This window comes from Hyposmocoma kahamanoa, unplaced genomic scaffold, assembly GCF_003589595.1.
Source record: "Hyposmocoma kahamanoa isolate Upper Pololo Valley unplaced genomic scaffold, ASM358959v1 88, whole genome shotgun sequence".
Classification (NCBI taxonomy): domain Eukaryota; kingdom Metazoa; phylum Arthropoda; class Insecta; order Lepidoptera; family Cosmopterigidae; genus Hyposmocoma; species Hyposmocoma kahamanoa.
Genome location: NW_020654466.1, coordinates 20,917,733 through 20,932,900, shown reverse-complemented (window position 1 = coordinate 20,932,900; position 15,168 = coordinate 20,917,733). Strand labels below are relative to the sequence as shown.

At 36.2% G+C, this 15,168-nt stretch overlaps 1 protein-coding gene across 1 annotated transcript in view; it reads left to right on the top strand.

Annotated features, from left to right (window-relative positions):
* LOC113235658 (myosin-IB) overlaps window positions 1-15,168 on the top strand; it is a 92,962-nt gene that overhangs the window by 70,451 nt on the left and 7,343 nt on the right. The window contains exons 5-14 of the mRNA XM_026471486.1: window positions 477-868; window positions 4,007-4,219; window positions 8,607-8,869; window positions 9,033-9,202; window positions 9,697-9,851; window positions 12,608-12,748; window positions 12,897-13,038; window positions 13,913-14,030; window positions 14,200-14,313; window positions 14,695-14,936. Of these exons, the coding sequence (XP_026327271.1) occupies window positions 477-868; window positions 4,007-4,219; window positions 8,607-8,869; window positions 9,033-9,202; window positions 9,697-9,851; window positions 12,608-12,748; window positions 12,897-13,038; window positions 13,913-14,030; window positions 14,200-14,313; window positions 14,695-14,936 (1,950 nt within the window). The remainder of the gene's footprint in view (window positions 1-476; window positions 869-4,006; window positions 4,220-8,606; window positions 8,870-9,032; window positions 9,203-9,696; window positions 9,852-12,607; window positions 12,749-12,896; window positions 13,039-13,912; window positions 14,031-14,199; window positions 14,314-14,694; window positions 14,937-15,168) is intronic.

The window sequence follows — 15,168 nt, the reverse complement described above, 5'->3', positions numbered from 1 at the left end:
AAGCTTTAAATCACACAAATTTTTACGGCACTGCAACTGCGCCCATCACCCTGAGACATAAGTTGACAAGTCCCATGTGCCTGTAATTTCACCAGCACCCTTACCCTTCGAAACCGGAACATAGTAATGCTCACATTATTGCGTGGCAGCAGAAATAGGTAGGTAAGTAGGTAAGGAGCTCTACTACTGATAAAAACCATAGCATATAAATTTTACCTACGTCAATTAAGTAACATAGATACGAACCAAAAGACAGGCCTCGTGTCTTCCGAAGAATTCTCGCGCAGTTTTGAGAATTCCCGCTGCTACCGTATCTAGTTTATACATTACACAATTGACCATAAAGATCATAATGCTTTGTACAATTTCGTTAAAAAAATTCGCTTCTATGATGTTCCGAGGCAATTGTAAGTAGACAGACTTTTCTTTGCTCTTCCTTCCATTTTAAATTATAACACCTTTACAAAAAATCCCAGGTGAATCCGGTTCAGGCAAAACAGAAGCATCAAAGAAAGTTCTGGAATACATAGCGGCACGAACAAACCATCTCCGCAATGTCGAAAGGGTTAAAGACAAACTGCTACAGAGCAATCCACTTCTGGAAGCATTCGGCAATGCTAAAACTCACAGAAACGACAACTCGAGTCGGTTCGGCAAATATATGGACATACAGTTTAACTACGAAGGAGCTCCAGAAGGTGGTCATATCCTGAACTACTTGCTAGAGAAGTCCAGAGTTGTCAGTCAGATGTCTGGAGAGAGAAACTTCCATATCTTCTATCAGCTATTGTCTGGTGGAGATAATGAACTATTGGCGTATCTGAAGCTGCAAGGAAGGCCGGAAGCCTACAAGTATACTACGGATTCGGTGAGATTTTGTAACTTGAATTTTTGTATTAGTGGCTTGGTTTTTCTAATTGATGACCGCTGCATGAAGCTCAGCCCGTTCACGTTAAAAACCTTGGTGTAATAAGGCCATTTAATTTAATTTATTTATTTATTTGCAATCTTTACAGATTTTTAAATCCGATTTCTATTCTTAAATCACAAACTTGCTTAGCCATTTACAATGTTTTTCATTTAAACAATTCATTTAAACCATTGACTTACAATTATATGGACGTCGGGTCCGCGCTAAAAAGTGTCCGAACTTACAGGGCGTTAAAATCGTATACAGAGCGTCATTCACGCTTTAGTCTTCGTTTGTTCGACTGACAGCGAAGCAAGCAAAATTAGAACGTACTGCGATGACATTACAATTTAAATTCAACGTTTTAGCTTTTTCATATTCCTTTACATGTCACTACGTTTAAGTCAATGATTTAAACTTACATTAAATTTCTAATAAATTAAGTCGAAGTGAAGTTACGGTAAATAATTTTAGTAATACAATGAAACTAACAAAATTACAATAAATAACTATAACATACCTAACAAAGTATATTTGCAAGGATAGTATGCATGTGTGTGTGTGTGAATGTATGCTCTGCTTAATTATTATTATTGTCATTAAATTGAGGGTGTTTCTTCAAATGTTTTGATAGTACGTTCTAAAATTTACTTGTAAAATGAAACCTTTTGCTGTTGTGCTTGTGTTGTTGCGGAATTAGAGTAATAAATCACAACAATTCGTCAATTCTTGAGATGACAACAGCAAAAGTTTCTATTTTACAGGTAAATTTTAGAACAAACTATCAAAACAACGAAAAACTTTAAGTGTCACTTTCGAAAAACTATGATCAATAAGTAATAGCTTATTAGCATCCATTTATGATGTTAGTAATATAGTGTGTAGTTACAAAAAAAATGTTAACACGTTCAAAGCGGCGTGTACCACCGCTGGAGCACGGAAAGGTGGTCCATCAGGCGTAGTGTACCACCGGTGGTAACACAACACAACACTTGACTTTTGTTATACTAAGAAACCCATACCGCCTTGAGAGAAAGTGCTAACGGTCCCACCCTGTGCTCAAATATATTCAAATTTTCAAACTGTAGCTCAAGAGTTTGATATTGTGTAAAAGAGTAAAAAAATCAAGGTTACAAAAAGTATTTATTTGAAAAAATAACTAGATATGTACATAATAGAAAATCGAACATAAACTGAAGGAGAAGGACAGTATAGTTAGCTATTTGATTATTTTGTATGTTTTTGTAATTTATACAATATACATTTGGATTGATTGACGATTGAAGCTCTGTGTGCGATTTAATGCCCAATGTTTTCGGACATTTTTAGCGCGGACCTGACGTCCATTTATTGGTAGGTCAAAGACTTAAGATAATAGGTGAATTAGAAAGAGACAAAGTATAATTTCGCCGTGTCCACCGGTGGCGGCTCCGTCCTGACATAATTTATGATTTATGGGACGGTGAAATACCACCGGTGGTCATGTGTGTGTGAATCTTTCCCACCAGACAGCAAATAATGTAATTTTGTTCCCGGGTTGAACGTGTTAAATAAATTTCATGCACGCAGGAATTTCAAAACAATTAGAATAGACAATAATAATACATTTTAGCAAATCAACGACAACAAAGCGATAACCCGATTGGCGCTTCCTTTAATTTGGCAACGCCGACGCATTTTTGGGACTTGATAATGTTGCCCGACCTAAATAGGTCGTTTGAAGTTTATTAAATTTTTTTCTCAAACACGAAATAAATACGTTAGGTAGATGTGTATCAATTAAGTCAACACGGTTAAGGTGTCTACAGATCTGTCCGATTTTTGACGGTCGTTACTATCACTTCTTAGCGATGAATAAATTAATTGCCTCCCGTCACATAGAATTATAAAAATAAAAAAAAAGATTTGCTCTAATCGATGTTTTTAATCGACTTCGAAAAGCGGTGGAGATTCTTTCTGCGGCAGTAGATCCCCTGGTATGGACAGGCGTGTCGATTACCACAAGGCTGAAAAGAAAGTGTTTTAAATATTGTAGATTCCTATCTACGTTTGTTTCATGAAGATATTATTTTTGAAAGTGGCAATGCTAACAACAGTACTGCCCCATCTGGGAATCGAACCAATCTAAATTGGTCGAACCGTTTCCATGCTGGACTGCCACGCACAGGTCCTGGGTTAGAGGCCGGTAGAAATATTTGAATAGGTTATATTTATAGGAAATGAAACTATTTTTCCGAAAATATTTTTGGGCCCGAAACGTCGGTTTGTTTGAAAAACAAATATACGCGATTTAGGTAAATCCGGAAAAATAGTTTCATTTCCTATGTGTAACAATCGCGAAAACCTAAGAACTCGATAGCTTATATTTATTTCTTTAGTGAGTTTGGATGTAATTTATAGTTGTCTATCTGTGTACTGTCCAATGCATCCGCGAAACAGGGTTTCCCTAGAGTATGGCTATAAGTGAGTGCGTCAAAAATCAAAGTTAAAATCGAACAAATTTGTATTTGCTTCTATATCATAAGCCCATTTACACGTCCCATTATTTTACAGATTTATATTTATTTAGATTTCGCACGTAAATTCCGAAAAACTCGATTAAAGTAAGTCTTCTATACTAATTGAAATTCCACAGTGTGATTTTAAAAAAATACGTTTTCGATCGTCTGTTGCTAATACATTTAATCGATTATGTCTGAGCCCACGTCGTGTCGAACGTCAAACTAATTGATCAAATTTGTAAGCATCTTTAGATAAAATTTGGTAAATAGCTAAATTACTTTCTAGATTATTGCATATGATGTACTTTTTATCATACACGAAAAGAATGTAGCAAAGTACAAGAGCATGCTCTAACACGAATTATAAATTATATACGAATTGTAAAATATGTCGATATAAGCTACTATAACTTAAGTAGAGTAAAAAGCTATTCAATCAAGAGGGGTACCCTAGTTTAAGCTCCTGGCTCTCACAATATAAATTTTGTTAACTTTGTGCCTTAAGTTTGTATTTATTTGCTGTGAGAGAAAATAAATTATTATTATTATTATTAGCTTGCCACTTTTTAGATACTTAGTCCAAATTTTCTCGCAGGTGAGCCAAGTAAGCCAAAAAATAACCGACGCTGAGCAATTCCGCACCGTCCGCGAGGCGATGAAGGTCATAGAGATCGGTGAAGATGAACAAAGAGAAATCTTCGCCATAGTGGCCAGCGTGCTCCATCTCGGCAACATCAAGTTTGTACAGAACGACAAAGGATTCGCTGAGATATTGTCGCATGATGCTAACTGCAATAATGTTGCTGAGGTGAGTATAAATAATGACACTGTAGACTAGGCAGTATGATTTGTATTGGAACTGGCTGAATGAATGTAGGTTTGTATTTAGAATTATATAAAAAAATAGGATTGTAAAAAAAGAATATCTTGGTTGTTCTAGAAGAAGCTTCGATCTGAATACATGTAGTAAAGTTTTATTTATGATTATTTTCCTCGTTTCTCATTGAAATGTGCCTCTCGCTAAGCTAACCCACGGCTACGACCCTTACAATACACACTAGTGTAAATAAATTCTCAAATACGAAAACAAAAAAAAATTAATATGAATATGAAGAAATAGATTTCTCACAGATGGCGCTAAGGCAAAAAAGGCGTTTTTTTTATTAAAAATAAATATTAGACAATATCACATACGTTGCTATGATCCCAAAGTAAGTAACTAACTTGTGTTATGGTATTCGGAAACAACGATAGTACCACAAATACCTAGACCCGAGACAATATAGAAAAGTTAGTTTTCTACAATAGGCCGTACTAAAGTTGTCGAAGTCGAAGTCGTTAAAAACCAAAAACAATGATCTGCAAAACAAGCACATAGAAAAAATCATAAGGTCCGCTGATAAGTTCCGTGGCATAGTTGCCATAGCATCTAGCATGGTTTGCCAGAAGATGCTGGTTCAAATCCAACCGGATCGAAAGATCTTTATATTAATAATAATAACAAAAATACATTTATTGTTATTATTCTACTTCCTAGGTATGTAGCTAACATACCTAGGAAGCTTACTTTTAGTTCTAACAGGGACCAAGAACACAAGAGGACTGCTAATTGAGATACAAGACCGCGTAGTCGGGTATTTAGTACCTTTTGGTACACCAGATGTCGCAACGTGTACCAAATGGCTATTTTTTTACTAATTTGTTTTACATTGCCAAGCTCCCGTTTATCAAAGCTACTCTAATTTCTAGTGATAACAAACAAATCAACTAGATGGCGCTTATTGCACAGATTTTTATGGATAGTACCGGCTATTTTTTTATTTTGTTTAGGATCAGCGCCATCTACCCATATTAGGAAGCGTTACTTTATAAATTACTTTGTCACACACAATGTCATCTGGGCACGCATGTCAGTCAAAGTTCAGAAAATAATTTTAACTCATAATCAATATTGGAATAGTATTACTACTATGAAAATAACCTGACTTATATTTCACGCCCGTTTAAATTATATAAACTGCTTCTAGGCTATCGATCAGAGCTATCTAGATTTAAAACGGAATTTTGACCTTTTTTAGAGTTACTATTTGTATAGTAGTTGTAATAAGAACTAAAAGTAAGCTTCCTTTAATAAGAAATATCACATTTTTTTCTCACTCTCTGTAAACATATTACAAATTACTCATAATTATCTCAATACTACATCACAATCGTTATGATACAATCTACGCAATACTATGATGCCTACGCTTACCGAAAATCATTGTTTGCCATATTATAGCATGGCGTATCACAAGGCGGGCAACTAGGGCCATTGTTGTACACTGTTTATGTAAATATGAACATAGTTTCGTCTACCATTGTTGTGTTCTGCCAAATCATTGACGTAATGTTCATTATGGTTGTTATTATCACATTCACTCGTATTTGTTCAGTGATAATGAACATATTTATTATTTATATAGCGTGTGGAACTGACCGATATCACAATAAATTTAAGAAGTATTTGTGACATTGGGCTTAATGTAAAGTTTTAAATTATAGAACTGCATCTCCCGCAACAATATTTTACAGTCGTGTGCATGGAAAAGCCAGCAAATCAAATTTCGTAAAAAGCCGTTAAAAATCAAAACCAAGATGTTCCACATACACATAAAAAAAATTATAAGGTCCGCTGATTTGTTCCGTGGCTTAGTTGATATAGCATCTGACACGATTTGCTAGAAGTCGCTGATTCGAATCCAGCCATTTGTATTAATAATTATAACAAACTAGTGGAGTAGTAGTTTGACAAAAAAATAATTGAATATCGTTTTGTGTATACAAATGTAAGTGCGCATTTGATCTCCATCTTACCTGACGATGAGGTCGACGATGGACCATGCACACCTAAATAATGCCTATTCACTCTCGCCTTGAAAAGGTTCAAGTTATAACGTTCAGGGAACAAGTCTGCAGGCAGGGAATTCCACTCCGTAGCCGTTCGCCATATAAATGCGCAATCTTTGGAATATACACAACATAGGGGTGGAATCCAAGCCTCCATCTAGTACTCCGATGATGGAAAGGGGAAGGTGGAATTAAATCGTGTAATTCCATCGCATACTCTCAGTGATATATCGTGTAAAATACCGATGAGCAGGCAATGTAAATTCTTTAATATAAAACAGTCATTCAAAATGTTTTCAGACTTAAGTCATTTCCTATATTAACTTGTAGTATTGACGCATGTTTAAATTTAGAAATTATTTTATGAGTTAAGTTTACCTACTTATGTACAATTATTTCCTTATGTGATTTATGGTATGCGTAATGTAAGTACGAGAACTATGTACATATTTTTCATAAAAGAAATAGCAATTTAGATCATGATCCCATTTGATCTTGATTGAATAAAATATATACTATTGAACAGAACGTTAGACTTCAGTCAGCGGTGACTATAGACCTGTAAAAAGGCCGAAGCGTTGGTTTGCTTGAAAACAGAAATATACGCTATTTAGATTCGAAAAAAAATTGTTTCATTTGTAATATTTAACTTTGAATTTCATTTAATGTCATAATGTTTTACTACAATGATATTTAATTATTTTTTGTGAAATTACTCCACTATAGTCGTCACAAAATAATAGATCATATTTGACAGCTAAACCAGTCGATAGTATGTAACTTTGAATGCAATCAACGAAACAGTAAATAAGCAATTAATAACTTATTGGGTTTTAAAAAAATACATAAATTTTATTGAAGGTCTATACGTTATGAAAGAAACATATTTCAAGTATTATTTTCGCAGGAATTCCAAAATAAAATCCAATTTTGAGTTACTCCGAAACGTCTTATAAACAGTTACATCTTCAGTCTAATTCTTTTTAATAATAGTGTTGTAACCAATAAGCGCCGACTATCATCGAGTCAAATCGGTTTCACTTTAAAAAAAATGACTTATTTAATTACTAAAGTCGTCACAAAATAATAGATCATATTTGACAGCTAAACCAGTCGATAGTATGTAACGTTGAATGCAATCAACGAAACAGTAAATAAGCAATTAATAACTTATTGGGTTTTAAAAAAATACATAAATTTTATTGAAGGTCTATACATTATGAAAGAAACATATTTCAAGTATTATTTTCGCAGGAATTCCAAAATAAAATCCAATTTTGGGTTACTCCGAAACGTCTTATAAACAGTTACATCTTCAGTCTACAAAGAAATAATTCTTTTTAATAATAATGTTGTAACCAATACGCGCCGACTATCATCGAGTCAAATCGGTTTCACTTAAAAAAATGACTTATTTAATTACAAAAACAAAAATTTTAAAGTGCTTACAAAATTAGACTGAGTATACTAGTATTTATAGTAGACAGAACCGTAAAGTCAGATTTGTATTTCCTTTTCTTTATCGCAAATTCTGAAACGGCAACACTGATGTCGATTTAGCGTCACTCTGCATCGGCGCCCGCGCAGTCTTTCGCCGTCTTGGAAGTTGACTGTACGCTTGGTTATTCGTGGTGTTTTTTCTTGTGACTAAAATTTTTAATCGATTTCTCGTGAGAATCGTTTAAACTGGTTACCGATATTGCAGTTCACATCACTATTTACGTTGCGATGACATGTGTCAAATATGATCTATTATTTTGTGACGACTATAGTTTGTTATAATTATTAATATCTACGAGAAGTAAGAAAAATTCCTTCGATCTGGCTGAATTCGAACCAGCGCCTTCCGCATACTGTGCCCGATTCTCTCCCAACTGAGCTACGGAACGAACCAGCAGACCTTATTTTTGTACGTGCTTGTTGCACATTTTTGTTTTTTGTTTTTAACTACTTTTTTGCCGAAGCGCCATCTATGCGAAATATATAAATAGTTTAATTTCCAGATTGTTACACTTTTATATCTTTCTGATAAATCTAACGTACTCTCATCGCGTTTAAGTGAAAAGAATATTTCGTTCAAGATAAACATAACAAGAATCGTTTTTTCGAAAATCTGAAGTTACGGTTTCAAAACCACAAACGCAGAGCTGCAATTCATCACCTGAAACTTTAGTGTCTTGTTTACCTAAATTCATGGTCTTGCTACTGCTCTGTACGCTTGTATTTCTTGCGCAATCCAAATACTACAGGTAGGGTAGCTTCTCATTTCGTCAATGAATAATACAACCAAGACACCCTTTCAACAGCTTCTCCAAGTGGACCCAACAAAACTCTGCGAAGCATTAACGAGCAGAACAATCGAAGCTCGTGGTGACGTCGTGAATACCCCCTTAGATCAGGAGCAAGCCCGGTACGCTCGTGATGCTCTGGCCAAAGCCATCTATGATCGTCACTTCAGCTGGCTGGTCTCCAGATTGAACACTTCACTGGACCCGAAAGAAAAGGACCCGAGAGCGTCTGTCATGGGTATTTTGGACATTTATGGATTTGAAATCTTCCCCAAAAACAGGTATGTGAGATTTCTTTTTTCATATGTATTCTTGTACATATTTTACACGTAAACTTTCGTATACGAGTTCAAACAACATTTTATTTATAACGTTGCGTGTATCTTTTTTACCACCTTAAGTTGTAAACAATGTCTATCTATACTTTTGCTATTTCCCCAACAGCTTCGAGCAGTTCTGCATCAACTTTTGCAACGAAAAACTGCAGCAGTTGTTCATCCAGCTGACGCTCAAGTCAGAGCAGGAGGAATACCTGCGCGAAGGCATCGAATGGGAGCCCGTTGAGTACTTCAATAACATCATAATTTGCGATCTTGTTGAAGCCAAGCATAGGGGTAATTATAGTCCAAAATCTTAACTGTGTTCGGTGGATCACTCATAAATTTATACAATTGCCTATACTTAGGTGTGGTGTACTTTAAGAAATTTCTTTGAGGGCGATAGATGCCAATAATATAAAGTTTAAAAATATCCAACCATTTGCTATCCACCATCTTGATATTTTTGACACAGACGTAGAACTTTTGAATTTCTATGTCAGCCATCTTGTTTATTTGAACATGAAATAACGTGTAAGATTATTTTTTTGTTTAAAACAAAACAAAAAAATAATGTTTATGGTTTGTACTAACTATATTCGCTGACAGAATGCTTTTCCACATAGCCTTCACTATAAATGCTTATGGTTATCAATTTATACCTAGACTTCGCTTGAAATAAGACATAATAACATGTAATTCAGGTTCGACCAAATAGTTAGTTAATAGTAGTCCATTCTTCGAATATCCACTACCGAGTCCATAAAATAAGCCACATTCACACCCATCAGGCATAATATCTGTCCTGGACGACGAATGCTTAAGGCCAGGCGAAGCGACAGACGCGAGTTTCTTGGAGAAGTTAAACCAGCAGCTGGGCGGCCACCCGCACTACAAGTCGCATCGGAAAGTTGATTCCAGAACACAGAAGTTAATGGGTCGTGATGTGAGTATAGATATTAGTTACAACGGAATTATTTGAGCAAGTCGCAGAGAGCGGCGCACATTGTTCGTTGAACAGAACGCTAAAGAAGATAAGTTTGTGGATCGATGACCTTGTGAAGGTTACTGGAATCCGATAGCTTGACAAGCAGTTATCAAAAAAAATACAAATTCCTACAACCTAAAAATATGTGTGTTGCAATCAACGATATCTATGTACAGTCAACAGAACATCAAGCTATACACTTGTTCGAATATCGCCTCCAGTACAACGGAATGTGTAGCTTGATGTGCTGCCATCTGTAGGACCGTTGGAATCAACGATATCTATCTAGTAGATTGACATCTTTGCTTGAAATGTACACTGGCGCCACTTAGTATTCGCGTGTTTTACTTTATAGGGAATCACCACGCTTATCGACATGAATTATCACTTAGCTGGTCAGAAAAATCCTATATCCATGTAATAAGAGTGAAAACAACGTTGTGCGTTTAAGGCGCGAGGTCTTTTTCGTTCTTAATGCATACATATAGGTTTTTCTGAGCGGCTCAAGGCGATTCTGTGCTTATAAATGTATTCAGTTCCACAGACAGCGATGTGCCTAAAGTTAGAGATTGTATTCCGTAACGAAAGATGGCCGTGCTCAAATTAGTTCTCAAGGTCAAAGCGAATCACGAAATACACCTTTTAAAAACAAATCCACCAAATTGGCCTATAATCGATATTTTAGTAGCAGTAGAACTCCTTGCGAAAGAGTTCGTCCAGGGAAATACTGATACCTTACCTATTCTGCTGCCAAGCAATAATTTCAGCATTACTGTGTTCCGGTTTTGAAGGGTAAGGGTACTGGCGAAATTACAGGCACATGAGACTTGTCAACTTATGTCTACCGGAGACGGCTCAGAGGCAGTACCCCTCAGATCACTGTGCACAGGCGTGTCGCTTTCCACCAGGCGCTCTTGTTTGTGCCGTCACTTGATATCATAAAAAAACCTAGACGCTTCATAAAGAATTCACATTATAACCTACTCTGATGTGTGTTGTAGCGTATTGTTAACACTATATTACATATTATAACACTTCCGGGATGCGAATGAGATATAGGAGTGGCCGAACCCAGACCAGCATAAATAAATCACGTAAACGGTGTCATAATTACTTTTTATGGTTAAAAATCGATCAATTCTAAAACTGAAAAAACTTTACATTTTACATAAATTTGCTTTACAATAGATAAGTCATAATTTGGCGCTCTAGTTATTTTTATCAAAAATAGTATATCAGCAAGATATCACTTATCGGCTCGAAATGATAACATGAAATGTTTTTAAATACCAAGACTTGACATTTGCACTATTATGATTATCATTAGGTATCCCACACGTAACAGGATAAATTAGATATGATTAGATAATATTCCTTACCCAGGTACAAGCAAGCTATCTACTAGTTGAGCTAAAATCAAACCCGTCTGAACAGTGGATAGGTTCTTTCCCTGTCACCAAGAATGACGGCGACAAAAAATGCTTACGTACTAAAAAGTTTAAGACAAGAGCGAAACCTCTTCTTACGAGGGTCAATCAACTTTTTTACCTCTATCTATCCGATCGTGTTCGGCTATGGTGATCACTTCAACTCATAGTTAGGTTGGCGCTGATATGCTTGAAGATGACTAATGTAGCAAATCTTCACTGCAAAGAGACAGGGTAGGAACAGAGTCTGGGTTAGCACATCCAGTGGATAGGTGCCTGGTACCTGGGCAAGGAATATTGTCTGACGTAATCATGGAACTGTCTCAAGCCTCGATTGCTTTCACAAACAGCTGTCGCTAAAACTTACACATTTCATAATTTGAAACACTATGAAATCTTGACAATGATTAGTCGCAGTGTCAAATTTAAAAAGAAATAACAAATTCTAGACTAATTAAACTTTTATTGAATTGATATTCAATTATTTTTTGTGAAATTACTCCACTAGTTTGTTATAATTATACGACTAAAAAGTCGTTGAAAGACCAAGTACAAAGACACGACGCAAGCACATAGAAAAATTCGTGAGGTCCGTTGTTTCGTTCCGTTGCTTAGTTGGTATAGCGTCTGGCACGGTATGCAAGAAGACGTCGGGTCGTATCCGACCGGATCGAAGGAATTTTTTCTGAGTGTTTTTTCTGAGAGTTCGATCTTTGTATTAATAATTATAACAAATTCTAGACTGTTAATATAATTTAAAGTTTACCCTGTTGGCATATCGTTGAAAGTTCATTACCACCAATATCTATTACTGCAAGTTGCGACGTTTCTATTTTATATTAAAATTTCAATCAATGTGCTGCCATCTAGCGTTTAATAGCTAAACGACGACGAATTCGAGATGTTTACTTAGTTGTCCGAAAAAGAAGCCACCATATAGCAGCGGCATAAGGTTTGCTTTCATTTCTTGTAACAAGAAACTGATTACGGTTAAACATTAAATTAAATAAGACTTCATGATGAATAATATAAATACCACCATAGATAATATTACAAGTGCGAGTATCATTTTTGCACTCCAAAGTGGCGAAATAAGACATTTTTCTAAGGCGAGATAATTGAAACGACCATAACGTACGAAACGTAAATGGCTGACTGGGCTTAATTTTGCGGAACTCCACAAACTGTTGGCAAAAAAATACGCAAACTAAGCACTTCTACTGTATTTATTGTTCTGTGGACACAATGTCCAACGTTGCTGATAGTATCTTTCTCTGTGCCATCCAGGAGTTCTGCATAGTCCACTACGCCGGGGAGGTGACGTATAGCGTGAACACTTTCCTGGAGAAGAACAATGACCTGCTATTCAGAGACCTGCAGACCCTCATGTCCAGCAGCGGCAACTCTACCGTTGCCAAATGCTTCCAGGTAATATATCTTTAGAAAATAACGGTCAAACGGTTAAGTCAGTTCTAGCCCAAACAGTGTGTCATGTTTTCTTACCAGAAGTCACATGATTTTTAGAAGCTCGATTAATAAAATGTAACAATAGCTATAAATATTTTTCCTTTATAAGGACTTGAAACTACACAGCAAGAAACGTCCTGAAACTGCCATCACCCAGTTCAAGAACTCGTTGAACGAGCTTATCAAGATACTTAGCAGCAAGGAGCCTTCATACATCAGATGCATCAAACCTAATGACTTCAAGACGCCCAGTAAGTACTACATCTGTATAATTATTATATCTTCAATCTCTTATTCGGTAATTTTAAATGTAAATTCGGCCATAAAGTGGATGAGACACCTCTGCACCGGCCAAACTAAGCCAATGTTGCCCTGTAATAGGCATACGATATTTACTCCTGGGAAAATTCTAAATTGCGTAATTCTTTTGATTTTGGATACAAGTAATTAATTAATAGTGCTCACAATAAATCAACTCCTGATCGGAATGATGAAGGAATAGACGAGTCTAATAACGATAAGAATAATCTCTCGAAAATTGAGACAGTACATTAAGAATCGTATCAGAAAGCAAATCTAGATTAAAAATCGTAGATTCCTAACCAAAGACCAAAGCAAAAGAAAAGAAAAATTATTGAATTGCTAATCATTTGAGGAATCCAAAAATATCAAAATCAAGACTAAAAAACGAATAAGTATAAATAGATATATTTTAGAGGCCTAGAGACGTCGACATAGTCAAACCACATCGCCCATTTCTATCCTTAGTGTTGCAAACTTGGGTCTATTTCTTTTAACAGTTTTATAACATCCTTAATATTCTTCTTATTGTCATCGTCTTTCCTCCTCGAAAGGCATGATACAAAACACTTTTACCTGTTTCTATGTCAATATTAATGAACGTCTTACAAGTTTGAATTGTGAGACTTTGAATTGTTTGAATTTGAACTGAGCATAGTATACCTAATGTATCAATTTTATTTGGTCAAAATAAAACACTCGCTAAAGATCACATTCGTTGTCATCTCCTATGGATAATTGAGATCACTCAATTATACAAAAACGTAATCGCGGTGTCGCGCGCGCAATCAGAATAAAAACGAACGACATGGTGGTATTTTTCAGTGCAATTCGACGACAAACTGGTCTCCCACCAGGTAAAATACCTGGGTTTGATGGAAAATCTGCGAGTACGACGAGCCGGCTTCGCTTACAGACGTACTTATGAAGTCTTCCTCGAAAGGTAAATTCAAGACCCGTGTTGGGCGCCAAAAATTAAAAAAAAATTGTCACTAGTTTTTATAAATTTTGGTAGTCATATTTACGTCAATGCCAACATCTAAAAGAATATAACCCAAATAGCTTTTACTCCACTCTTATTATTTCTATACTTAAGTAATATGTAAATTTAGGTACAAATGCCTGAGCGCAGAAACATGGCCAAACTTTAGAGGACACCCGCGAGACGGAGTCCTGAAGGTGGTGACAGCCCTCAAGTATGAAAAAGAAGAATACAGAATGGGCAAGTAAGTGTAGATAGGAATTCAAAATATTCATTCGATCACTGACTGAAACTGCCTCCGTGACCGAACGGTTACCATGCTGAACTGCCACGCAAATGTCTCGGGTTCATGTCCGGGGCCGGGAGAAATGTTTGATTGATGATCTACATTTATTGCTCTCGACTTTAATGTCAAATACATAATTATGATATCCGCGCGTGAGTTTGATGTAATTTGTGGGTGTCTCTGTGTGTGTCCATGGCACCCGCGTTACAGGGCTAATGTGGGGCTATGAGTGTATGCGTTATTATTATTACTGAATAAATAACACTACACATACCTCCTTATTATATATTAGTTAGATTATTTAACTTTTACCTTAAACCGACTCTTCGAAATTTACAGTACTAAGATCTTCATCCGCTTCCCGAAAACGTTATTCGAAACAGAAGATGCATTCCAATTAAAGAGGAACGACGTTGCAACCATAATCCAGAGCAGATGGAGGGGTTACTGGCAGAGGAAGAAGTACCTCCGAATGAAGGAGGCTGCCGTAGTCATCCAGAAGTGGGTTAGGAGGTATCTTGCCCAGAAGCTGAAGGAGCGCAGGAAAAATGCTGCTCAAGTTATTCGTTCGTTCATTAAAGGTACTCACTGAAGGCACTTAGATATTTAGTATCAGACGTGCAAAATTCCTTATGTAGTTATTAAAATTCTAGATTCACTCAGAAAAAATTCCTTCGATCCGGCCGGATTCGAAGCGACGTCTTCTAGCATACCGTGCCAGACGCTATACCAACTAAGCCACGAACGAACCAGCGGACCTCACGAATTTTTCTATGTGGTTGCGTCGTATCTTTGTATTTAGTTTTTTAACGA